The sequence below is a fragment of the Corella eumyota genome, chromosome 6 (genome assembly GCF_963082875.1).
Source record: "Corella eumyota chromosome 6, kaCorEumy4.1, whole genome shotgun sequence".
Taxonomy (NCBI): Eukaryota; Metazoa; Chordata; class Ascidiacea; order Phlebobranchia; family Corellidae; genus Corella; species Corella eumyota.
In genome coordinates this window covers 5672498-5697757 of record NC_137495.1, presented here as the reverse complement: position 1 = coordinate 5697757, position 25260 = coordinate 5672498, and the positions used below count along the sequence as shown (strand labels likewise).

General features: G+C 31.7%; 6 protein-coding genes across 7 annotated transcripts; 2 read left to right on the top strand and 4 right to left on the bottom strand.

Annotated features, from left to right (window-relative positions):
- Positions 1-29: 29 nt before the first annotated feature.
- LOC145755718 (uncharacterized) lies at positions 30-683 on the bottom strand. The gene has a single exon (XM_082571966.1). The coding sequence runs from the start codon at positions 681-683 to the stop codon at positions 141-143; it is 543 nt and encodes a 180-aa protein (XP_082428092.1). The 3' UTR covers positions 30-140.
- A 610-nt stretch (positions 684-1293) lies between these two features.
- On the bottom strand, positions 1294-2317 carry LOC145755717 (sperm-associated microtubule inner protein 10-like). Its single transcript, XM_082571965.1, has 3 exons — positions 2277-2317; positions 1581-1704; positions 1294-1506 (listed from the first exon to the last, which is right to left on the bottom strand). Exons 1-3 carry the CDS (start codon positions 2315-2317, stop codon positions 1294-1296), a joined length of 378 nt encoding a protein of 125 aa, XP_082428091.1.
- LOC145755129 (uncharacterized) lies at positions 2287-10099 on the bottom strand. Of its 2 annotated transcripts, none has more exons than XM_082571341.1 (17): positions 9949-10099; positions 9550-9642; positions 9195-9298; positions 9011-9056; positions 8426-8687; positions 8244-8357; positions 8086-8157; positions 7885-7995; positions 7638-7803; positions 7457-7560; positions 6989-7129; positions 6827-6905; positions 6531-6712; positions 6312-6452; positions 6117-6231; positions 5945-6020; positions 2287-2353 (listed from the first exon to the last, which is right to left on the bottom strand). In XM_082571341.1, exons 1-17 carry the CDS (start codon positions 10089-10091, stop codon positions 2347-2349), a joined length of 1956 nt encoding a protein of 651 aa, XP_082427467.1. In that variant the 5' UTR covers positions 10092-10099; the 3' UTR covers positions 2287-2346. The 2 variants fall into 2 exon arrangements, with proteins under 2 accessions (XP_082427467.1, XP_082427466.1); XM_082571340.1 differs by lacking the exon at positions 2287-2353 and adding an exon at positions 4870-4960.
- A 1457-nt stretch (positions 10100-11556) lies between these two features.
- LOC145755134 (body wall muscle protein HR-29-like) lies at positions 11557-13013 on the top strand. Its single transcript, XM_082571349.1, has 5 exons — positions 11557-11578; positions 11683-11896; positions 12050-12153; positions 12293-12446; positions 12517-13013. Exons 2-5 carry the CDS (start codon positions 11706-11708, stop codon positions 12695-12697), a joined length of 630 nt encoding a protein of 209 aa, XP_082427475.1. The 5' UTR covers positions 11557-11578; positions 11683-11705; the 3' UTR covers positions 12698-13013.
- Positions 13014-13059: 46 nt separating this feature from the next.
- LOC145755128 (glycogen [starch] synthase, muscle-like) lies at positions 13060-19507 on the bottom strand. Its single transcript, XM_082571339.1, has 16 exons — positions 19395-19507; positions 19086-19267; positions 18713-18751; positions 18215-18367; positions 17773-17958; positions 17381-17525; positions 17106-17223; positions 16912-17032; positions 16214-16380; positions 15747-15883; positions 15471-15653; positions 15221-15378; positions 15023-15124; positions 14873-14950; positions 14622-14723; positions 13060-14309 (listed from the first exon to the last, which is right to left on the bottom strand). Exons 1-16 carry the CDS (start codon positions 19450-19452, stop codon positions 14202-14204), a joined length of 2037 nt encoding a protein of 678 aa, XP_082427465.1. The 5' UTR covers positions 19453-19507; the 3' UTR covers positions 13060-14201.
- Positions 19508-22258: 2751 nt separating this feature from the next.
- Positions 22259-25259, top strand: LOC145755715 (LIM/homeobox protein Lhx5-like). The gene is made up of 5 exons (XM_082571964.1): positions 22259-22315; positions 22677-22998; positions 23248-23723; positions 23848-23977; positions 25030-25259. Exons 1-5 carry the CDS (start codon positions 22259-22261, stop codon positions 25257-25259), a joined length of 1215 nt encoding a protein of 404 aa, XP_082428090.1.
- The last annotated feature ends 1 nt before the right edge of the window (position 25260 follows it).

The following is a 25260-nucleotide window of genomic DNA, read 5'->3' as shown; positions in this document are numbered from 1 at the left end:
AACGGTACAGGTCACAGTGAAAATTACACGAACGGATTTCGCGCATAAGTCTTTTAGTCAGACAGTCGCGAGACATTTCGAGAATGCTGTTTGTTTGGACATAATCCGATAAGCCTGCGGCCGATCATATCAGACATCCTCTATGACGCAGTGTTGATGTTTGTGACGTCATAATACGATGGAGGCGGTGTCAGATCGTCCTTGATAATGTCGGAATACGGCGGAGGCGCTTGCTGATCTGAGTCTCTCTGTACCTGTAAGTAATGAGATCCTCTCGCGTCGAAAATGAAGTAGACGTCCTCAGTTTGCAATGGACTGCTGGTAGGTACTTGTTGGACAGCAATCTCAGCGTTTTCGCATTGTGGGGATCTGCATTTTTTAAATATTGCACATGGTGGAAATATGAGAGAACAAGAAAGCAGTAAAAACAATGCGCCAAAACATAGCAGCACGTTGGCTGCAATGTACGTGTAGCTCGGATTTTCCGTAAACAGTTCCTTTGCAATTGCTGCCTTTTCGACGTGTACTATGCATCCCATAACTAACATAATCAGCCCCAAAAGCGTCAGTATGCATGACAGCTTAAATCGTTTTTCGTCGACCTTTTCGCCTGGTTCCGGCAGCGATAAGTCAGTAACTTCGTCAAAACTACTGGCTTCGTTGATTTGAATACAAGTCTTCATTGTAATTGCTCTTTGAATAACAAAATCGCTAGCTATTTATAACTTAATGCTATTTTAATTCACTCAGCCCTTATTGGTTGTTTCGAATGCGACTTAGCCTAGCTGGCATGCCAAGTTATAAGCGTGGTTGCATTGCCTAAGGACATTTATGATCTTACATTTAATCGATCGACCTAGCCTGACTTTCCATGAAATGGAGGCAAATATTTCTGCTGAGATGTTATCGCTTTTGCAGAAGTGGGGTTATGAGAATAAAATTTGATGTAAAACCAATTAAAATTTTAGTCTTCTAAGGAAAAGAGCCCTTCCCCAAAAAATATTACTGTTTTTGACAAATCACGTTTTAATCCAGATTGTATCAATTTAAAATTGCTGCGATAACTAAACCACTATGGTATATAATACACATAGAGGATGATTCATAACACAAGATCTCCTTAAATCTATCATCTTCACTAACAGCTTGCTATACCTTTTTTTATTTTGCCTAAGCACAAAACGCAACAAACACAAATAGAAAAAATTTGGGCACACATAGGAAACACGTGACATGCAAATACAGTTTGACGTTGCAGAAACCCCAACAACGTCATCAATTTTATCGATGACGTCACTCTTCCCATGGGTCCCGACGGTACATAAGCTCGCTTTGGTACCGGCTCATGTGGGACGGAAACGAGGGCCGGAGCAGAACCCGGCGCTCCGGGATGTTTGTTTTCTGCTCGATATATTCTCTTTTTTCTCCGTGGTTCAGCCTCTCTCGCTTTTCTAGAAAAAGGGACTCGTCGTGTGGCGTAGAGTAGATGCCGGCCAGTTTTGCATTCTAAAAAAACGATTTTTCTTTAGAATCACATAACATTGCTAAAATGAAAGCTCTAGAAATTAATCAGTTTTTACTCGAATAAGTCTGGTTCTATTTTCCATGTCCGTCTTCCACTCGGGGACGTACAGTTTGGGGATCATGGGATGTAATCTGGAGAAGTTGGGAACATGCTGACTGATAATTTCGCTTTTTTTGCCACTGTAATAATATTTAGATTTTTGCTAAGTCATGTAACTTGAATACACACTAGTAGGTTCATAAGATTTTTTTTAAATTAAATAAAGACTTTTTAGTTTGGTTATCCCTTATTTAAAGCACATGCCCAGTCTTGTTTGTTTCAATAGATACATACTTACTTCTTTTTGGAAAAAATTTTCGTCAGACATGTTGTAGGTTATTAATATTGAACTCTTAACAGACGCTTAAACACAGTTAATTCAACAAAAAATACAATTTAAACTGTTTTGCGTTTATAAATATTTAATTTTAAAACGTAACAATTCAAAATTGTGACGTCATTCTTTGGAATCTCATTCATGTTTTTTTGTTATAATTTTTACGATGGAACACGTTTTTTTTAATATTAAATTGTTAACTTCTGTAAAAAAATTAAATTCGTTCCCGGAAAACCGAAAAAAAATTTAACTGAGTAGTGGAAAGGAAAAAAATAACTCTACCTAATGAAAAAACAACTATGGCGAATTTACTAGGTAAGTAATTAGCTATATTTTAACAAAATATTTTTAAAAAATTATTGTTTTTGTACTTACAAGTTAGTTTGTGACCCACGGTCATATTTCATAGAAGTCATTTTTGAAACAAATTAAACGCTTAGGATTCTTATTTTCTAGAAAACAGTAAAACAAAAAAAAACTTTTAAACAAATTTAACTATTTCTCCAAAATTCAAAGTCATCTTACGTGCGAATATGTTTTAACATTTATAAACTTTCCTTTTGCCTTAGCTTGTCAAGTTCTTTGTCAATGTTTGAATACAATTAAACTGAGTTAAGTAAACGCTCCTTTCAATTACTTTAAACAACTTCAAGTGCGCCAATAACGCCTGAATTAGTTAAGTTTTTAAATTTATTCGGTAGCCAAGGCAGTCTGAAATTTTGCAGAAACGTCCTTTGTAAAAACCTTGAAAATAATAAGCGCGATATTAAATTATATGTCACGTGACGAGGACAATGGGGGGATTATGACGGAACAATAGGATAATTATGTCGGTACAGTAAAAAGGAGGCAGCAATTTATTTATATCCAAACAAAGACGCTCGCCGTCTCACGTGGTATCGCACAGGTCACGTCAAAATTTTATTTTGTATATATTACATTAAAAATGTCGTTTTTATTTAAATTGATCAAAACAAAATTCATTTTTTAAATATAAATCATGGTAGGCTTATGTAATTTTTAAATTCTATATTCACTTTTTAAATTCTATAAGCGCAGCTCTTTGTTTATCACCTGAGTAAAATTTTGACGCGGCGTGTAACGCTCTGTTGTCAGAGAAATCTTTTGTGTAGTCTGGCCTTTAAACCGTTTTAAATGTCGACGGAATACCGCGCATCTGTATTGTTTGCAAATCTTAATAAATATTTATTTAAAATTTCGCGAGTACAAAAAAAAGGTTTTATAATATTTAAAAACTTTACAGGTTTTACAGTATATAGACAATAGATTAGAGTTAGTTTAAATTTCATAATCTAATCATGAATTCAATGTCTGATGTTGTAGCTTTAAAAAGAGTGGACATGGAAAGTATACAACGGGAAAGGTAAGTAAAAAAAATCCAATTCTTTTTTGGCTAATATCGAATTTTTTTCTAGTAATTTAAATGTGTTAAATTAGAGTTTTCTATGTACGTGCAAGGCAAATGTACTAACCGTGTTTTGCAATATCTCCTCTAGTTAAGGCCCTTTTTATATCATTGTCTACTGTAGTGTTTAAGATTATTAAACTTGTATCATGAACAACATAATTGTAAAGATTTCTATCCTATTAAAAATAAAGCAATTCTTAAATACAAGAAATGTCATTTTAAAAAAATATATTCCAGGGTTTCAACATACTTTCTTTTTTAGCCATTTTGTGATACAACAACAGAACTTTTTATTTTCGACCATCAGTATTTTAATCTTTAACTATATAAAATATTCTTTTTTCTAATGCAATACTCCTAAAAATATTTTATAGCTTTTATGTTTTTTAACAGAAGAGCTTTGGTTCCCATCACACCAAGGTTGGTGACTTGGAATGTGAATAACGAACGACCTAATGTTTACTTCCCCAATATTGTAAGTAAAAATGTCAGTCAACAGGACATATAAACTTCTAAGCAGATTTATCGAGATATATATAATTCTTTGCTAAAAAAAAGACGTCATGTTCTATTTGAAAACAAATAAGGCAAGCTTGGTAGTTAGATAAAGTAAGATAAGCTTGGTATAGTTAAATAAGATATACCCACCATCCTTAATACCTGGGTTACAAAAACCATTTACCATATACCCATTTGTGGACCACCTGTTCTAATATCGTTATAAGAATATTGTAATAAAATACATAGCCTTTCAGTGAGTTCGTTAACCGCAAAATCACCTTTAACCTCGTGTCAATTAAAGTATGTCGAGCCATGTTATGAGCAGTTTTGTTTTGACAAAAAAAAATTCTGGCAAATCATAACACTATTGCTGGTATAACATTAAGCTACGGTTAGGACAGATAATATATGCTCTGCTTAAGATCCGATACAATAAATAAATTAACATTCCAAAACAAGAAAGAATATTGAAGTGTGTATTTTTAATGTGAGAAGGCCAAATTTATAACTTAGGACATAAAACAAGGACGTTGTAAAGTCCAATGCACTAAGACTTCTAATACCATATGCACATCTTTTAAAAAAATTAGCTTAAACACTTTGCCCTTTTAAGAATCGGAGTTACATATCAGATTTGACTTACATACCTGGCGAATTTACCAATCGAAAATCACACTGGAATAGTATTAACAGGGAAGCGTCGTGGACACCCTACATGCCTGAAATATATCAACCCTTTGAAGAGCCTACTGACCGTAAGTCTTATTTGTTGTGTCTTTCAATTCCTATGAACCATTACTCCAAATAATATTCTAGTAACTTATGGAACACGTAACAAAGCCTTATTCTTACCTCATAAAACTTTACTTAATTACAAGTACACCTTCAAAAAAATGCAAAATTTCTCCAATAAGCAATAAGCACTCCTAAGGATACAACAGTTAACCTAACAACAAGCAAACGCCTTTTATTTACACGATACAGCCTTAGAAGAGACGCAAGAAGAATCAGAGCCATCTTTGACAGAACCGATGCAGCATCCAGTCTTAACAATCAACCGGCCTTTGGGCTTGCTGAAACGGGAGTATAAACACCCTCTTTCCATGTACGAGGAGGCACTGAACAATATCTATTCCAGGTAAGTAATGATTTTAAGTTTTGTTTAAATTTTACACCGAAGGATCTTGGGTTCGAGACTTGCTAAACCCAATTTTCTTTTTTATGAATAGGTTTTGTAGTTTCTATTGTGATAAAATTTTATTTTCTGGTTTTAGATATTCGAAACGCAAATACGATTTTAAAGATTTCAGCACCGGAGTTAGGGACCCGACCTTACCCCGCCAGTACCACAAAGGCGCCCCCTACGGCGTGTACTGGTATTCCGAAAGACCCAGAAGCGCGGGAAAGGAGTGGGGTAAGTTTTTTTAATGTACCCTTAAAATTATTTTTCGTTACGTAATACATCTCTTAAATCACGTGACCCTGTTTAGTGACCAATCGATGGCGAATGTGGAGCGGGGGAAGCCCCTCGAGCCCAGAGTGATGACGCCACGATTCTCGAACCGGTTACGTCACAATCTGTTGTTTTTTCTTTCGTAAATAAAAGTTTCCGCACGGAAAAAATTGCCATTTCCATTTTTTTTAATATAAAAAAAGGAACAAGTCACGTGACTTCTCGATATTATTTTCATTATAAAGACGACATTACGACAACTAAACGTCATTTTCCAACCTAAAATATAATTCATGGTTTTGAACCCCATGACGCAATTTATAATGCCGTCACATTTTTTACTCTATGACGTCACTATTATTACCATCAAAACGCTTAAGAAAAACGATAAACAATAAATGGGGGTATTACCTAATCAAGTGAAAAAATACAAAATAAAAAAAGAAGAACTGTATAAGTAATTTACACCAAAATGCACTAAAGGCCATGTAATTCTTGGGAGAAAAAATATAACTTTCTCAGTAAAAACACCAAAAAAGCGACTTCATTAAAAAACGCCTCATATACAAATATATAAAGCCTTGTCGATTTTTTTTCTTTACAGCTTTTTAAATGCCACAATTGTAAAGGCGAAATGCAAAAAGCGAATTTTTGGCTTACTTCCAGTTTTGGGACTTTCCCCTGGATGGCATCATATCTAGGAGAAACTGGCGATCTACTGAATTCTTTGATGAGCCTAAAACATTTCCAAATCAGTTTAATTAATTCAAAAAAACCCAACAAATTTAAATTTTAAGAGATTTAAAAAAAATAATTATTAAGTAAGCCTTACTGTTGGACTGACGAAATCCAAACTGAACAGGGGCCATCGCATTCCTAATTTGTTGAGCTGTTGGTCGAAAATTAGCTGAAGCAAGTTGATGTTGTTGTAGCTGTTGCTGTGCCCTCTATATAAAATAATTGGAAGTCAAAAAATTTGTTAAGAGCTAAATAAGTTCCCAAATAATTCACTTTTATAATATCAAACCTGTAAAAGTTTTTGGTGTTGTCTTATTTGGTCCTCTTGTAGTTTTTTAAGTTGTTGTTGTTGCTGTTGTAGCTGATTGGCTGCTGCAGCTACGGCTGCTTCCAGACTATCGTTACTGGAGCTCAATTTTTCAGTAGTTTGCTACAATGTCGGAAGAAATTTAATTTAAAAAAATTCTCATTGTAGAAACAATAAGTTTTGGTAAAATGATAACTTCACCTGTTTTTGTATCTTTTGTTCAATTTCCTGCTCTTGCTGCAGTGCTTTGACAAAAGCTGTCTTCAATCTGTTGGTGTGCTCAGCTTTCAATGCCTTCTTCTGATTGGTCATTACACATTGCAAACAAACAACTTCACTACCCTCAGAATTTATCTTCCAAAGAGGACTAAAGTCTTTTTCACCTGATAAAAAGGACAAATTTTTTTTAAAAACGTTTTTCATTTTTTTATAGTTGGCAAAAAAAGGTATTGTCCATTAAGATCCTATATCTTAGTATAGGGCTACTTAGTACTTACATTGTACGCAGACAAAGGGAGAGAAAATTTCCTCTTTAACATTTGACTTGTGTTGTAGTTGTTGAATTTTATTAACAACCTACATAAAAAATTTAAATAAATCGGGTCAAAATTTCAAGGGTGTTCAATTTTAAATCTAAAAATATTATAAGAAAGATTTACCTCCTCCAAACCGACGAGACAAATAAACTCAGTGCTTGCAGCACTCGGAAGAAAATTAATTTCAGGCGGGGGTGGTTTAGGGGGTGGAATCTCCAACAAAGTTTTCTCCAGTTGTTTTCTTAAAGCTAACTTCGCCGATGCCTAAAAATAAAAAAAGGTAAATTGGTGAAAATAAGTGTTTAAAACATGTTTTCTGCGCATTCTATATTCGGAGTTGGGCCTCATTATAAAATTGTTTAATACTTCACCAATTTGGAATATTTTAAACAATAATGACAATAACAATTTTAAAATATCGAATGAAAACAAATTGATGCAATTAAAATAAGGCAAAATCAATCGTTAACAATTTTCTTTCATTGAATACTATTGTGGCATCCCATTATATGAAAGGCAATAGCAACTCTTAAATTTTTAAGATTTACTAAAAATAATATTGTCGTTAAACAAAATTAAAAATATATTAACCTGTTGTTGTTTAAAAGTTGGTACTTGACGCTGTTGAATAACATTCTTTTGCTGTTGCAAGAGTTGCTGCATCTTAGCTGACATGTCTCCAGAAAATCCAGAACCTAACATATAAATAATAAATCGAGTTCTAACAGGCAATTTCAATATCATTTAAAATTTTTTTTTTAATAATTCTTACCAGACAAGACTTGTGCAGCACTTGGCAACAGATTTGGATGATTACGAAGCAGAGCTGCTGCATTCTGTGCACCACCCGCCGCAGCCACTAACTGCGGCATCTGAAGCATCGCGGCCATTGCATTTCGATTTGCTTGTGTTTGGGCCGAGGTTAGCCCAGTAGATGACTAATAATTAATGCATAAAAACATTTTAATATTAATTTTATAAAATATAACATAGTATGAATAATATAGTTAAAACTATACCTTATTACTAGAGTAGCTTTGAGATGATCTTTGTTGATTAGATTTTAATTGTTGTCGGTTTTGTTGCGACAATTGTTGACTCGTATTTGTTGAAGATAATTTTGTTGATTGCTAAGAGACATACACACAACAAAATTTGTTGTTTATTAAATTAGAGCAGAACTAAAAAAGTCAAATCTAAGACTAAAAAAAGCAAAATACCTGACTAGATCTTTGGTGATTGTTTAATGAAGGTGAACTAGATTGATTGCTGGTAACTTGGGAAGAGTTTACCTAAGTTAAATTATAACAATTGTTTTATTTTAGAATTTTTTTTTTGTTTATTTTACACCTTAAGTAACAACAAAAAAATGGCAAACCTTTCCATTTGCTATTCTGCTGTGCCTTATTCTCTTTAACAACAACAACTTCGCTTCTTCCTTGCCTAACGCTTGCTTCAGAATTCGGATCTGTTCGTTGTTGCTACTTCGTAACTAAATAAAAACAATTTTTAATAAATTCAATGTTTTTGTAAAAAATTAAGAAGTGTTATCTAACTTACCTGTTTCAGTTTCTCTATATCATCATCTTCATTTCCCTTCTCTTCGTCGCTCAACACAATCACGTCGCGCGACATTGGATCACTCAAATCAACAGGCATGTCGTCGCTTCTGTTGTTCAGGGGTGGGGTAGGAGGAAATCCCTCTTTAAGTACTTGCTTGGTAGCCTCGTCTAATGTATCAGGGGTGATCTGATCCTCAGGGACAACCTCAAGGTTTCCACTCTCAGGGTCGACTAATTTGAGAGCTTTGTCATCATCAGGCCTGTTTAACATGTTTTTGATTAAATAAACATAAAAAAAACAATTTGTAATTAAAATATAAAAAAAAGGCTTTTCAAACAACATATGTTACATTACTAATTTCTAAAAAAATTATATGGAAGACTTGAGGAAAGCTTGCCAGATTGCAAGACAATACAAAGTCAACTTCCTATGTATTTTTATTAATCAAAGTTGATCAAACAATTAATCAAATCAACTTGTATTTTGCCACACACTTATTTATGCTTTGTACCTTTTTAAAAACTCCCCTCTTATCATAAAAATATAAATGACTGAATATTTAAAAGGATTTAATTAACTTACTCAGCTACATCTGTGTCAGTGGCTTTCATTGGTTGGTCTTCATTGTCTAAAGTGTTAAAGTTATTATTAGATTTTTACAAAATGTTTTATAAAGTTTAACTAGTTGGATTTTGTAATAAAAAGCAGTTTAGTATCTACATATTTTTTTAATATGTTGTTTTTTAGAAAAGTAAACATCATTTACCTTTCTGACTTTTTATTTCTAAACTTTTTTCATTATTTTTATTAGAACTTGCATCATCATCTTTAGACAGATTCTCAGTTTTTAAAATTAATTTTTCCTCAGTTCTAAAAATAAATCGAACAGTTATTATCGAAACTATTATGTTAAATGTACATATTCAATTTACAGACTTAAAATTTTTTACAGGAAACCAAAATATTAATAGGCATCTAAACAGGGGTGCAAATATATAAAGACTACTCATTACAACCCCCTAGGCATTATACAATACAGGTAATTAAAAAATTATGTATTGCTGTAGCAGGTAGATGATAAAAAGTAAATTGATATAGAAAAAAAGAAAAATAGAACTTACTTTTTTATTACTTCTGTCTGCAAATTGTCGGAAGAATCTACAACATCTTCACCATCTTTACACAACTTAGCTTTTTTGTCTGTAATCAAAACCCTAAAACAATAGAAAATAATATAAAAATTAATGTTTTTGCAAATATTTATAAAAATTTATAAAAAAAAGTAGGCATACTAATGTAATGCCATAACACGTCCAAATTAAACATAAGCTACATAAGAAAATTGTATATATATAACAAACTAAGTCCAAGATTTATAAACTTTTATTCTTTTAAATATGCAAAATTTTAAGAATATTGTGAGCATAAAAATGCTGTTAACACAAATTAATTCCAAAAAAGGCCTGTATTGTACATTTTTACACAATTTTAAAAACTATAAAATATGGACAACAACTTACTCTTCATCATCAGTGCTTAATTTTCTTTTAAGATTAACATCAACATTTTCGATTTTAGTCTCAGGCTTTTCTTCGGCAGTTGTTGTGGGTTTTGGTGAACTTATTTTCTCGTTTTTATCAGGATCATCCATGCCTTCCTCCATTATTTCTCACTTCTATTTTTTGATTTAATCATTGAAAAAAAAGAAATAAATAATATTTATTAGCTAAAAAGCTATTAGTTTGATAAACAAGCAACAAAATATCTAATTTTTAAAAACATCTCAGAACCCGACGGGCAACGGGTAGTAATAAAAGAAGGGAAGAGCGACGTTGCAGGGTGCAGGAAATATCGCGGCCGTATGTAAACTTAACAAAAGATCGCTGATTGCGGAAAGAGCGGAATTTTTATACCTTACCCTAATCTTTCCTTGTGCTTCATAGTTGATTTCGCATCATCCCTCAACCTTTATAGCTAATCCGCATCATCCCTTAGCCTTTTAGGCAAATACCGCATTCTTGCCGCAGTAAAGTACAAAAATACTGTTCTGTCCCGCATTCCGCGAATTTTCGTTAACGTTTATATACGGCCCTGCACTATCCCGCATACCGTACTTTAGTATTGTCCCAGGCGACGGACCGACTCAGGCCAGTCTGGTAAGTAGGGCAACGTGCACGCACGAGATTTTTTTTGGTAAAAAAAATGCACGCCTGGTTTTTAAAAAAATTTGTGCACGCGCAATGCTGACGCCTTGTATATCTAAGCCAGATTTAAGTAAAGCACGCCAACATAAATCAAGGGTGAACGCGTAGAGCAAAAATCGTAGTACGCGTGCACGCGCGGTCACACCATTTTTTACGCTTGCACGCACGAGATGTCGTCGAAAACTGCCCTACTTTCCAGACTGGGACTCAGGCTTAAATTTTCATTAAATCAATACGTTCTGCCGGGTTTAAACCAGTCGTTTTATTAGTCAAAAACAATTAGTAATCCTAAATCCTTGATTACAAGATAAAATTATTGCTGTATTTGCTGTTAATTTAACGTCTGAACATAATTACAAACATTCAAAAGACGCTCCATCACCACACCGCATAAACTTCAAGCCCTAAGTGAATAGAAGTTGTGACCGTTTTTTTTGCAACAGCAATCATGATTAAAACCTTAGTGTATGGTTATCCTAATATTTGAAAAAAAGATATTGATGATTAAAAAAAATAAGTCGCAAAATAAACAAAAAAATATATAAATCATTATTTTTTAACAATTGTTGATCTAAATGCTCTTTTAACAGACATAAAATGCATATCCATTTTGACCTATGTTAGAAAGCGTATTTTTGTTTTTTTTACTTAAAAAAACTTAGAAAATACTGTTTTGCTTAACATGGCTAAAAATAAAGTTTTAAAATTGATAACAGGACATAAAATACAATTTATGACTAGCCTACATCATAACATAAACCGCATATATAAAAATTACGTCATATAGCAAGTCTATACAATCCCATAGGAGAAAAATAAGTTGTCATCGCCTATAAGGGCACCTATGTTAAGAAAACTTTGCGCATTAAGTTGTTGATTAGTAAATAGGCAGTGAAACACAACCCAAACATCAAATTAGTTAAAATCTTTACTTGGAAAAAATAAGGTAGGCCAGGCTAGATTAAAAACGAATGTAGCCCTTAGACATAGCGAAACATTAGTTAAATCTTTAACTTCAAATAAAAATTACTAAAAAATACTATTTTAAAGTTGTAACAGTCTTAAGTCCTAATATGACTATGATGATGCATAGAGGAATGTTTCCTTCTTATTTCCATAACAACCGTGGTTTAACGCATTACAGCGATTGGGATAACAGGCGTCGTCTGCAACCTCTGTCGTTAAGCCGCAAAAGCGGCAGAAACGATATGTTTTTGGACATGGAAAAACGTTTTGAATCATTTATGCGCAATGTGGATAGAAGGTAAGTCTAAACATCTTTCTGAAGATCTGTTGGTATTAGCATAAGTCTGAACTATACGCATGCTAATGTATGTGTAAGTTATGGTATGGCGCATTTCAAACATATGTAAAGTGAGACTACAACTCCAGTTAACCTAAACTCTCTTTTGGATAGATTTAGCGGTATGCTTGGCGTTATTGGAGGAGATGATGTCATAGACAGCAACGTAATGATCCCAGTCAATCACGAGGGGATAGAGAAAAAGTTAAAAACCAAAGGTATGCAATCCTTTAAACTTAAAGATATATTTTTTAAATTTGTATTTCCGTTGAAAGGGGGATGTACACGCTTAATACCTACCCAATATACTTAAAACTGTAGGCCTACTCTGTTTTCGAAAATCTGTTTTTGTACTAGATAACTCAAAAAAGGGATATTATATGATTGAGGTTGATGTACAGGATTTTAAACCAGAAGAAGTAACAGTAGAAGTAAACAATGGACTTGCCAACGTTCATGCAAAACGAGAAACCAAAAACGAAGGAGACGGAATGTACGCATACACTTTTAGGTTGGTAGAATCTAGCTGCTACCTAAACGTATTTAAAACAAGCAACTGATATATTATACTTGTGTACTAGGGAATTCAAAAGAACGTTTACCCTGCCCAAAGGAATGAGAACCGAAGACGTAAAGACTACCCTCTCTGACAACGGAGTTCTTAAAATTGAGGGCCCACACGAAGTTACTGCAGGATCCAATCCTAAAGTTCATGCCATCTGCGACGTACCAATCAGCGTTAAACACGAGAAACGCGCCTAAAATTAGTTTGGCGCGATATTTTTAGTGTTGCCAAACAATTTTAAAATTTGTTTGGTTTTACGATGTTAATTATTTAAAAAAATAAATTTTTCCCTTTAGTAAAAAGCTAAATCTGAATTAATAAAAATTAAAAATAGGATAAAAGTGATTGTTTGTTACAAAAGGGTGCATAAATCAAACTTTGTTTTAGTAATTAGCAAGTCAATTTTGAAATTGCTAGTCTAACCTTACTACCTTAACACGACAGCTACTCAAATACTTTTAATCTACAATTTTAATCTTAAAATGTAACTTATAGGACAAACAACATTAGTGAAAAGTATATATGTGTATTATTGATTTGATTCATAATTAAGCAAATAAATTGGCTATAACAATATACATTAATAACAAGATACAAGAATATGCTGCACAATACAGTGGTGTATTGACCTAAGCTTTCGTGCATCAAAAAAAAAAGAAGTAAAAATTTACTGTGAGTGAAGACATAGCATAAAAAATTGCAAGAAAAACAGAATAATTATTAAATATGAAAATTTTGTGTTGTTCAAAATATATATACACATAGTGGCTTACAATTAATGGGCCTGAGACTTTTTTAAATCAAAGATACCTAATTTGGCTATTTTCACGAGAAAAAACTGGGTTAAAGAGAATTAGAATAGTTGAAACAATTAAAAAACAACTTCAGAAAACTCTAGTCCATATGGTGATAGTCAATGCCTTTCAAAATAATTTTAATTATTTTATTGCCTAATTTTTATAACTGTAGCCAGTACGTATAACTTTAACTGAATTAATCTAATTAAGGTAAAAAATTATAAGATTAAATTACTACAATATATTAATGTTTTAAGCAAAAGTTGGTTTAGGATAACATTTTTAGCGCAAATAAAATATAATTTCAGCAATTAAATAAAGCATATACATTTTGCAAAGCTATATATACATGCTTGTGTTTTTAAAATTACACCTATCTTTTTAGGTTGTTGATTTAGTTCAAAAATACAAAAAAAAATTTAATAAATGAAGTTAAGCATAGTTTAAGCAGGCAAATAAACAATTTATTTAAAAAAGATAATGAAAGTACTAAATGATAAAGCAAAAAAAAAGAATTTTCTATAGAAACACCATGCGTTATAAAGGTATCGTTATTTACATTGCTTATATTATATTTTAGAAAAATAATTTATTTTGGCTAAAATTTTTTTGCATAATAATATTGTTATAGGCTATATTATTATTATTTTTCCTTACAAAAAGAAAAAATTGTTTATTTTATGAATATTAAGTGGTATTTAAAATAAAAAACTACCACTTTAGTCTTTAAACATACAAAGAAAAAACATGATTTTTTTCACATTTTCTGTATTTGTTTATTTTTTTGAGATGATGCTTTTGTACCATTTTTTGCGGTTTTTTATTTTTTTTCCATATTAACACCCCTTTGAATTTTTTATTTTCTCATTCCAAATTAAACTAAACTATTCAAAAAAAAGTTGCCTTACTGTCCATTACTTCCATTCATTGTGGTACTACTTGATACAATACTCTCATTATCGGTTGAAGTTATATTACTTGTATGTAAACCACTGTCATCGTCTTCAAAATCCTAAAAAAATTTGTTGATTGTTTTAGTTTAGCCTAGCAAAGATTTTATGCAATATTTTACAAATGGTAGTGTTTTGAGTTATTAACCAGCAGTTTATTTTTGCTGCATTAACGTTTTACAAGTAAGTTATAATTCAATCTTTGGTCAATTCAAAAAGTTTATAAAAATTATCTGTGCCTCGTTATTTCCAGTTAAACTGTTTTATTTATACAATACCGTTTGTAAAAAATTAAAAAAGTATCTTGTTATTAATAATACATAAATACACTTTATTTTATTAAAACAGTAATTCTAAACTAATATATTTCCTACCTTATTATCATCTTCATCCTCTGATTGGTAGGGTGAAGCAGCCTGGGATGCAAAGGGTGAGTTGGGGGCTGAATAAGGACGGGGTAACCGAACCGAACCAGTCTAAAAGTAAAATTAAATAAAAAATAAATATTTTTTTTTGTTGTAAATTTACTTGCCTCCTAAAAATCTTAACGCTATGTTTTAAATGCTATTAACAGAACTTTTTAAAAGAACTTATCAGGTTCTTTTTTAAAATGAAAAATACTTACAGGTGAGAATGAACGAATTTGCTCCAAAAATTCTGGATGTGTCCTGTCAATTGCTAACCTTCTTGCATTTGTATAATACTAATACAGAAAAAAACATTAATTAAAAAAAATCACAGAATAATAGTTATAAGTAATTTGAATTAAACATACCATTCCTAGTCGAGACCAATCAAGAAGTTCACTTAATCTCTCGGTTCTGTTTCTTAAAATAATTCTCTCTCGCCTTGTCATTCGACAGAAATGATACATGTACTAAGAAAAATCATTTAAAGATTTTGAAAATTATTTTTTGAAGTAAAAGTTTTATAAAATTTAATAAATATTAAGACCCGATAATGTCATACTCACATCAGTAAGTTGATTGCATGATTCATCGCCGCTTTTGAACCTTCTGTCCACAATATAGATCCCATACGCTTCAGGGTCACTTAAATGACTTTGCATAAAGCAACCAAACCCACTCAAGTTGGTTGTAATACTTGGAATGCCCTTAATCGCACATTCGGCTGAAATAATTAAGAAATAGTATAAGGGTTTAAATAAGACATGTTAACCATTTTTATTTTTTTTTTACCAATTATCAATTAAAACACCATACCTGGTGTGTAGCCCCATGGTTCGTAATAAGATGGAAAAACCCCCAAATGACACCCACGAACAAACTCCTCATAGTCCATGGGTAAGAGGGGTGAGGTCTGAGACAGAAACTCGGGGTGAAATATTATTTTAACCCTGTCATTTTTGCTGTTAAAGAGGTTGACAGCTCGAAGTTGGTTTAAAACTGTTAAAAAAATTAAAATAAATTGGGTTAAAAAATATTTAAAATGACAGCCTTGGTAAGAATAAAACAATATGCAAACAAAAAACAACTTACTTGGGTCTTTGGCATCATCTGCCATGTTGTGAGTGACAATGGGAGGCAAACTACTGCACTGGTTAGCATACATGCATCTCTTTAATTTAATGATGTCGTCTCGTTCTAACAGTTGGTCGTTCTCAGGCAGTTTCCCCCTTAAAACATAAAAATTCAAGTTAAAAAATAGAATATGCTAGAAACATAATAGGTAGATTTTATAGGTCAAATATTGAGATGCTGGCTTTTTTCCCTAACCCAGTCTTAAGTTGCTTTTTACATTTTAAGGTTTACAGTCTTAAAACTAAGAAAACTTTGTTTTAAAGTTTTTAAATTTATTTTAAAATGTTGTGGAACCTATACATATACAATTTGCTTGAGGGATTAGTCCGGCCCAAACCTAAAACCATTTGTCTGGAATTGAGTATGACTATGCCACACTGCTACCAAGCAAAACCTATAGTTTAACTTTTTTAACTAATTCATACCTCAAACAACAATCAAATAATCTTTCTCCGATGTCTTTCTTGATCACATCGACAGTTTCTTGGAGTTGCTTAACAACAGCTTGCCCTTTCAAACTTTCAACGTTAAAGTTGTTTGTAGCAGCTGGAAATATAAGAAAGGCAACCACTGTTGTGTCACTGTTTATCATCTAAAAACAGAAAAACTATATCATTCAACATATTTGCTTATCAAAACAGGTCTAAAAAAATTGTTTAAAATTGACGATATTTAAATAAACAAATTCTGGATTAAAGGCAAAATTTGAATAAACAATTTTTGATTTGAGACGATATTTAAATAAAAAAATTCCAGATTGTACGCAAAACTCGTTTGGCATGCTTACAAACATGTGAACTGACGCACCAATGCACGACAACGACATCCGAGATTTTAACACGCAGGAAGTGATGTCATAACAATCTTTATTTTTAATAAGGAAATGTTTATTACAACGTAAAAAAAAGCAATCAACAAAAGTGTTTTTGACTATATTAAATTTTTATTATCATAGAGTTGTTATATAAACCTTACCAAAAAAAAAACTAAATTATAGCAAAATTGTTTAAAATATTTTATAATAAAAAAAAACTTTAAAAATAGAAACTAATTTGGGGTAACCAAAGTAAACCTATGTTTAGGCCTCAATCTTAAATTAAAAATATTGACAAGTTACACCTACCTTGAGTCTGTGATTTAGTCGACTTAAACATTCAATATAAACATCAGCCCCTTTGTTACTGTACTCATATCTACCAGCAATAAACATGTACAACGTGTTGTCCAAGTTTAAATCAAAGTGCCTAAATAAACAAAAGAAATGTTAAAACTTGGTATCACATAGACATTAAAATATATACAACAATAACAACATACCCATAAAAATGACCCCTTATAAAGTTGTGTATTTTTTCTTTTGCAATCGCATGTAGATTTTGAAATTCATGAAGACATTGAGTGTTCTTTATACTTAAACCATTAGGTAAAACTAGGTCTAAAAATAAAAAATAAAATAATGGCTTTGTGTTAAGACCATTGATTATCAATTTCAAATACTTTAAAGATAAAAAATATTGCCATTAAATAAAGCTTTACACATCCCATCTTTGAATAAGCCAAAGTAAGAATTGGGTTTGTCTTAAAGTTTTTACCTGGCTTCCTTTTAAGTAAATGTTGAGCCTCGAGTGATGTGATATCAGACACTGTTGTAAAAACATGGGCAGCATGTGCAGCAGCCCGTTCCATACAATACCGGTGATAAATTTGTCGATTGCCTGCCTCCGTGTCACAGTCAAACTAGTAAAGAACAATTTTAATTGTTTTTTATATAACTATAACACCAAGGTGGCATTTTGGGCAATATATTTTGATTTGGGTAAATATTCGTTTTAGCTAACAGACTTGCCTTTTTAAAATAAACAAACCTATACTTTGTTTTAATCTTTATTAGTTTTAGACCAAACTTATAAACTCTTAAAGTTTAAAATTGTATCAAACAACTCAATTATGCAAACATGGCTTAACAAAGGCAAAATTAACTTACTGAGTTTAGGTTATTATAAAAGTCGACATTTGCCGCACAAAGATATCTGCCCAGCAGGGTTGCATGTGTTGTAAAAATGGTGGAAACGTCAATTTGTCGCATTCTGCACATCAGCAAACCTATGCCAGCCAACCACTCGTGGAAATGAGCAATTATAACAGGTTTTTTGCCGCATTGAGCTCGAAACTAGATAACAATAAAACATTTTTATATATTATAATTCCTTTATAAACTCTAGTTAATTGCCCGTTCAATGTACTGCATTTTATTTGTTGTAAAATGGTTGCAACTTGTAACTAATGTATGCCTGTTGCTGTTATTATATACCTACACACCACAAAAGCTTCTATACTAGACATATATAAATAATGTCCACTAAGCTCCCACTAAGCTTTTTTAAATTAAATTTTTTCTTGTATTAAAAAACAATCATTCTATTTACTTCACCAAGAAACCAGGTGGTCAGAAAACCGAACAAAACACATCTCTTCGCTTCAGAATCATGATCTGGAATACCGATCCCGGTCTTTTCAAACATTTCCCATGACCAAGAACTATATTTGTCCCATACTGTGTCAAGGTCAAATAGTACAACCTAAGAAATACATAAGAATTAGAATAAATTTTGTATTAAATTTTCATTACATTACTTTAGAGAAGATTGGTTTCAAGATTCAATTCCAAATTTAAAAAAAATTTTAACAGAATTTAATTTTTTTTTTTAATTTAGAACTTTTTTTAAGAATTAATTACAAGTAATGTTATATATACATTCTAAAATTGATTAATTTCCTTTTCGTCTAGCTGATAACAAAAACTATCAGCGCATGTGTTTACAGTGTAATCAACACAATAAATAAATTAATTTTGTCATAATGACAAATTGAAAAATGTTATTACATAATTGTAAACTGTAAACAAATTTATTTTTAAAACTTACTCTTGGATATCCTTCAATAAGCCATCTTCCAGTAACCACCTTAAATAAAAAAAATAGTTTTTCAAAATTAATTTAAAATAACTGGTTATGCTTAAAATTTATTACTTTAGTTAACAAAATATGTTACTGCAGGTTAACACCTAAAAACACTTGTAATATGTAAAACAAGTCATTTACAAATAAAAGCAAATCGCAATTCATAGCCTAATTTTGTTAACAAGCTTTTACATAAATCGACAAAATTGATTACATAAAATCAATAAGGTTACTAATAATGTAGTGACAGATTTAAACACTTAAAAAGTGCTAAATTATTGTGCAATAATCTAGTTGCGGTTTTATTAAAAAAAAAAATTTTGAAAAAATTTCTTACCCCAACATTTTGTTCCCTCATAAGGTCAACAGTTTTTTTCAGTTCTGGCATCGTGGGTTCCATTTTTTCCACTTCCATGGCAACATAACGTTCGTTCACGATACCAACCATGCAATAATCTTCTCCCAACTCTTCGACAGTTGATTCTGCTTTGCTACGAAGTACTGTGTAAATTCCACCAACTAAAACAACATTTAAATTAAATTTTTAAAACGTTCTGTGTTTTATTTTTATAGCTCCTAGAATTTAAAGGAAATTAAATTATTAAAATTCTAAGCTACTAATTATGTTAAAATTTAACAATCTTACCTTTATTTGCAACTTCCAAAGCAACCTCAAAAGTCATAAGGGCAGGTGGTTCTGCCATGTTGCTTGATTTTACTAAAAGCAACCTTAATTTACAATTACCAAGTTCCTGCACATTTCAAAGGGATAATTTAGTAAAAAATATTATTCCTTTTCTTATTCAATATGTTATTTCAAAAAACGTAGAAAATAATTTAAGAATTGTTAGATTTACGGTTACAGAGTTTAATATTTTAATTGAATGCAATTTTGAAATTTGTTATAACAATAGTCATTATAATGAAACATCCAATTGCAATTCCTCTGAATTACTTTCTCTATTTGCCTGTTGCCTGTACAGCTGTATATTCTAATTATTAAGCAGCGTTTTCTTTTTATTTTAAAAATTCAATACTAACGCATACATTATAAAACCAAACCATGCTTTAAGTTAACAACTGACAAAAACTGTTACGAGACTTAAGTTTAAATATATATATTTGTAAGACACAACATGTACGAATTAGCGTTGTCAGCAGGCAGTTCTCAATCAGGTTTGGGCTTTAAAATTGGCACGGTTATAACATGAACGTGCAACGTGATTTGCAGCGTGTTGTCAGCCCAAGGACAACGCGACGCGCTCTACCCTCTCTCTCTCGTATTTATTACGTCACAATGCGTTCTATTCACCTTCATTACCTGTAGGAAAAATGCTGAGTAATGAATATGACAACTTTCACTTTTTTTCGATTTTATCTCTCGCCCTAAAAATTGATAAGTGATAACGTTGTGTGCGATATGGAAGAGTATTTGTAATATGTTTTTTACTAGTTTTCCTCGAAATTGCAAATTATTTTTTAATATTTGAACTTTATTAACATAGTTATGTACTTTAAAAGCAAACTTTAATAGTTGGTTTGAAAATGTTAAAACTACACAACACTGTAAATTTATGATCATATTAAAAAAATATTCTATGAACTTAAAGAACGTAACCTTACCCTTAGAAAAACTTAACCTTACCCTTAGCCCGCTAATATTATTTTCTAATTTCTAAACCGTATTGCTCTTTGTTAACTAGCTTTTATGGTATTTAAAAGGGAAAATAAAATTTTGACCTAATTTTTTTTCATGGAACTAAGAAGGAAATTAAAAGTTATCCCGTATATTATATATCCGCTTTATGAGTAAATCTTTTTCTGATATAGATTATATAAAACTACGCCCAATGCTCAATTTAAAACTACAATACCAACTGCCACTTTAGGATTCTTTATATAGGTTTTTTGTAAACAAAAAAATAAATTTTAAATACAGTTTCTTTTCAAGTTAATGACTTTATTTGTTTAGTTGTAAAACTTTCGAGACAGTAAACATTTTTTTATTTAAACAACACAATTTGTATTTGTAAAACATTTACCTAGACTAATTGCTTTTCAATAATTTTTTAACAAACAACTTTTACACACAATTTTTTTCTGCATGAATGTTTTAAAAAATAATTATTTTAAAAAAGATTGTGTGTTAATATAAAACGATTAAACAAAGTTGCCAAAAACAACTCTAAACTAAAATAATAATTTGTTAAAAAAATTCAAAAAAATTTTACATAATTTTTCTATTATGAATATTGTACATTAGACCCGCAAACATTTTTTATTGTGATACAAGTATACATTTTTTCAGGCATATATAAGTTAAGAGTCGACCATATTTTAACAATTAATTGCCAACCGCAGAGCGGGCTATCGACTGATAGCCTAGTAATGCCATAAGAAAAATTAAACCAAATAACTTTTGTATATACACGATGTTTATTGGCTTAATCAAAATCACGTGCAATACCCAATTTGTTTGTTTGTTTATTACAACTAATTATTTTGTCGACTTTGACTTTAATCAATATGTCGTGGGATAGCATTGAATAAACATTTCGGATATATCGAATAGAAAAGTTTATAGTATTATTATAATATTACAATTTTGTATTTTAGAGTGTTCATGAATTTATAAAGCTAATTAAGTTAAAGTGACCATTTTTTTGTTTAAAAATCCGAGTCATTTTTTGTAAATAAATTATTTAGCCTTTTTATTACAAAAATGTATTTTTGAAGTTTTTTATTGTGAAATTTTTCACAAAAAATAAAACACGCAATGGCAAAAATGTAAAAATTCCGATCTGTACATAATAGAAAAGTAAATAGTTTTAATCATTTAAACAAAAAATAATTGCTGTCCAAATCCAACTGATGCTACAAACTTATTTAAACCATATACATGAAATTTAAAGTAGATTTATGCCAAATATTATTTTTTTTCAATAAAGTAAGTTAACTTTGATGATACGACTTATAAAGTTGCCAAGTTCCCACCGACCTTTTGCTGCCAGGCATATGCCAATTAATATTATATCACAATGGACTAAATGTGACGTCATAATCCACAGACTAGGCTGAGAAGAGAAAAAATTTTATGGCGAAGCAAGGGAGTTAAACCAAAGCTCAAATCGTAAAGTGAGTCGCATCGAAAGTGTAGAAATTACGAGTTTGAAAATCGTCTTGGAATATCTTGTATGTAAATTAAAAGAGTGTTTCAAACAGAAAAAAATATATTTAAAAAACAGTGGTTGCTAAATATGTTAGTTAGAATGGTGTAGTTGGGCATAGGAATTTGTTTTTTTTTGCAAGAAAAAGTTTCTGCAAAATATTTCACGCTTAATAATTTAATAAATGTATAAAGAAAAAAAATTAAAAATTAAATTTTATTTTTACTATTTCAATAAATAAGAGACGGTGTCTTGAGCCTATTTTTATTTAAAACATTTCAATATTTTTTTTTAATGTTTTTAGATTTAATAGAAAAATTAAGAGAAAATAATTGAAAACAAAATGGCTTCAATTTGTTTTGTTTGCGGAGACGCCATTTTGGATAAATATCTTTTGAAAGTTAGTTTCAATTTCTTTTTCTACAAGATTAAATTTATTAAAAATATAATTCTTTAACTTAAGTTGAGGTTTATAAAATAAATTAAAAATTATTTTTAAAAAAATGTTTATTTCTACTTATAAAATGACGTTGTTGTTGATACAAAAAACATTACGATGATAATTTAAAGTTAAAAACATTCTAATAGGCATTTAAAAGTAATTTTATATTTCAAATTTTATGCTACAATTTAGCTTTGTGTTGTATTTTTATTTTAAGATGTATTTGTTAATTTTTTTTAATATATTTTTTTAACATTATTAAAAAAGCACTTCATTTCTTAGTGAATTTTTTTTTAACATAAAGTTATTTTTTTTCCAGGTTGGCGACAATTTTTACCATAGCGACTGCGTGCGTTGCTCAGAGTGTCATTGTCCTCTTTCCAACTCTTGTTACCATCGCAACGGAGCAAACTACTGCCTGAACGACTTCACTCTAAAATTTGGCAAAAAATGCCGGGGCTGCAACGGACCTCTTTACCTTTCCGACCTCGTACACAAGTTACCACGCGAGAACGACTTTATAATCTATCACGTAGCTTGTTTTCGGTGCTCCGTGTGCTCCGGTAACTTAGCAACTGGTTGCGAGTTTCATTTTACTTTCGACGGAAAAATTGTTTGTCGGGATGACCACGTGGCCACGGGTAGGGTTAACTTATATCATTAAAACAGAGAATTTGGTAATCGTTCGGTAAAATAATTTGGGCATCATAAACTGTTTGGCTACTTATAAAACGAATTGAAGAAAGTTTTCAAATTTTATTTTTGCAAACATCCCACACAGAATACCCTAACTAATAACTTTTTTGTGTTAATATACAAATTTAATAATATTACTCAACAACCGAAGAAAATCGAAATGCATTGTGGTTACATTTTGTATTTATTTTCAGAATCTGACGACAGTTCTTCGACAATCGAGCACTGCACAAACAACAGTTTTGAAACGAATTCAGCCTTGGTCACGCAGCAAAATGACGTCACTAACTACGACATACTATGTGACGTCATAAGCGACAGTCAGCAGCAACAGTCCGACCTTAGTATGGAAGATTTCTTAGATTCAAAAGCCATGTCGTCGCCATGGATGCGAAGCGACGTAATCTCTGACGTTGCCGCCGATGACGTCACCACCAAGTCGGAAGTCGACTTTGAGACATTTTCCAATCACAGCCCGAACTGCGAAAAACAAGTCGAAACAACGTCGGTTGCAGGAAGCGCTAACCAAAAAAGACGAGGCCCTAGAACAACGATTAAGGCCAAGCAGCTTGATACTCTAAAATCAGCATTTGCCAGCACCCCGAAACCTACCAGGCATATAAGGGAACAGCTAGCACAAGACACGGGCTTAACAATGCGAGTTATTCAGGTAATGCCTTCTTGTCAATTATAGCTTAATATTAAAAGTCGAATGGTACATAACAAATCCGAAACAGGATGTGATTGTTTGTTTACAAATTAGCCCAATAAAAATATTTTCTTATATATTTCAGGTGTGGTTTCAAAACCGGCGAAGCAAAGAGCGCCGCATGAAACAAATGAACGTACTGACCAGCAGGCGACATTTTTTTGACCGTGGCGTTTCCAGCCATCTCCTCCGGGATTCGGTTCAACAAAGCGATTGTATAGCAGCCAACGCACGAGTACAACATCACTATTATACAGGTGAGGGACGCGATCTCGCGGGACTAAAAGACAGATCGGGCGGAAAAAGGCAATTAAAAACGAGAGCCTAGCGTTGTGCATTCAGTTAATTGCCGTGAAATTAGTGTAAAACAAAAGCGAACGACTGATAGTTTATTGATAGGCTAGTAATCTATCTATTACTGCCTCGAGCGCCTCAGGGACACTTTTGTTTTTGTAAAGCTTAATTAAAAAAAGGCACGCGTTTAAAAATTTAACATGGTCGGCTAATCAAAGAAAAATTGGTCACGATTATTATTTTTTGCGAAAAAATTATTTAAAAAAAGCACAATTTACTGCGCAGAAACCAAATTTCTCCAAACTCTACAACTATGTCCTTGTCCCTTTGACCCATTAACAAGCCTCTTTTAGGTCAAATTTTTCATAAGCAGAATTAAAAACATACAAAGGGACAAATAGTAGCTGCATTTAAAAAAAAGTTTTTGTTATACTGCGAAATAAATTTATAAAGTAAATTCCGCCATATTTCGGCCTTTGTTGAGATTTTTAATCCGTCGTGTGAAATCTGAAAAGGTGGCCTGCAAATTTGAACCACTAGGGACGATCTTTAAAATTTCATGAATATCAGATCACCGCCTTCCATCACTCGCACACGTCACAATCGATTACGTCACAATTGATGAAGACACGCTTCGGCGGCGCGACATCTGCGTCAGGACGACCTTTGTTATTGTTGTTATGTTTTGTGGAATTTCGATACGTTTTTTATTCGCAAGAGGGATTAAGTGCATCTAGTGGATTACAATAACTCATGTCGTATCCTATATGCATTATATTTTTATATACTGGCAACTGGCGTTATTATGGTTCGCCGTAGAAATTGTTTAACTGTATCTAACTTTCGGAATTTTGTATTGCCAATACAAAATCTAGAAGATTAAATTTTATCTAAAATTTTATTTAAAAAAAAGCGAATCTTAATTAACTTTTGCAGTTTTATCATTTCTCAATGTTTTGTTTTGTTCTTGTAGGTATCGACCAACCGCTACCCAGCCAAAGTAACTTTGATCTAAACTACGCAAGTGAGAATATGCATGGAGCTGGAATCAAAAATTGGAGTAGCCAAGTCTCTTTAAACATGGCGGAAAAGGACAATTTGTTTAACGCTTTTAACCCCCTTGTTAAAAGTCTAGGCAGGGAACCGCATAACTTTTACAATGTGGCAACCCAAAGTAATTGTTACGGCAGCGCAAATTTTTAAC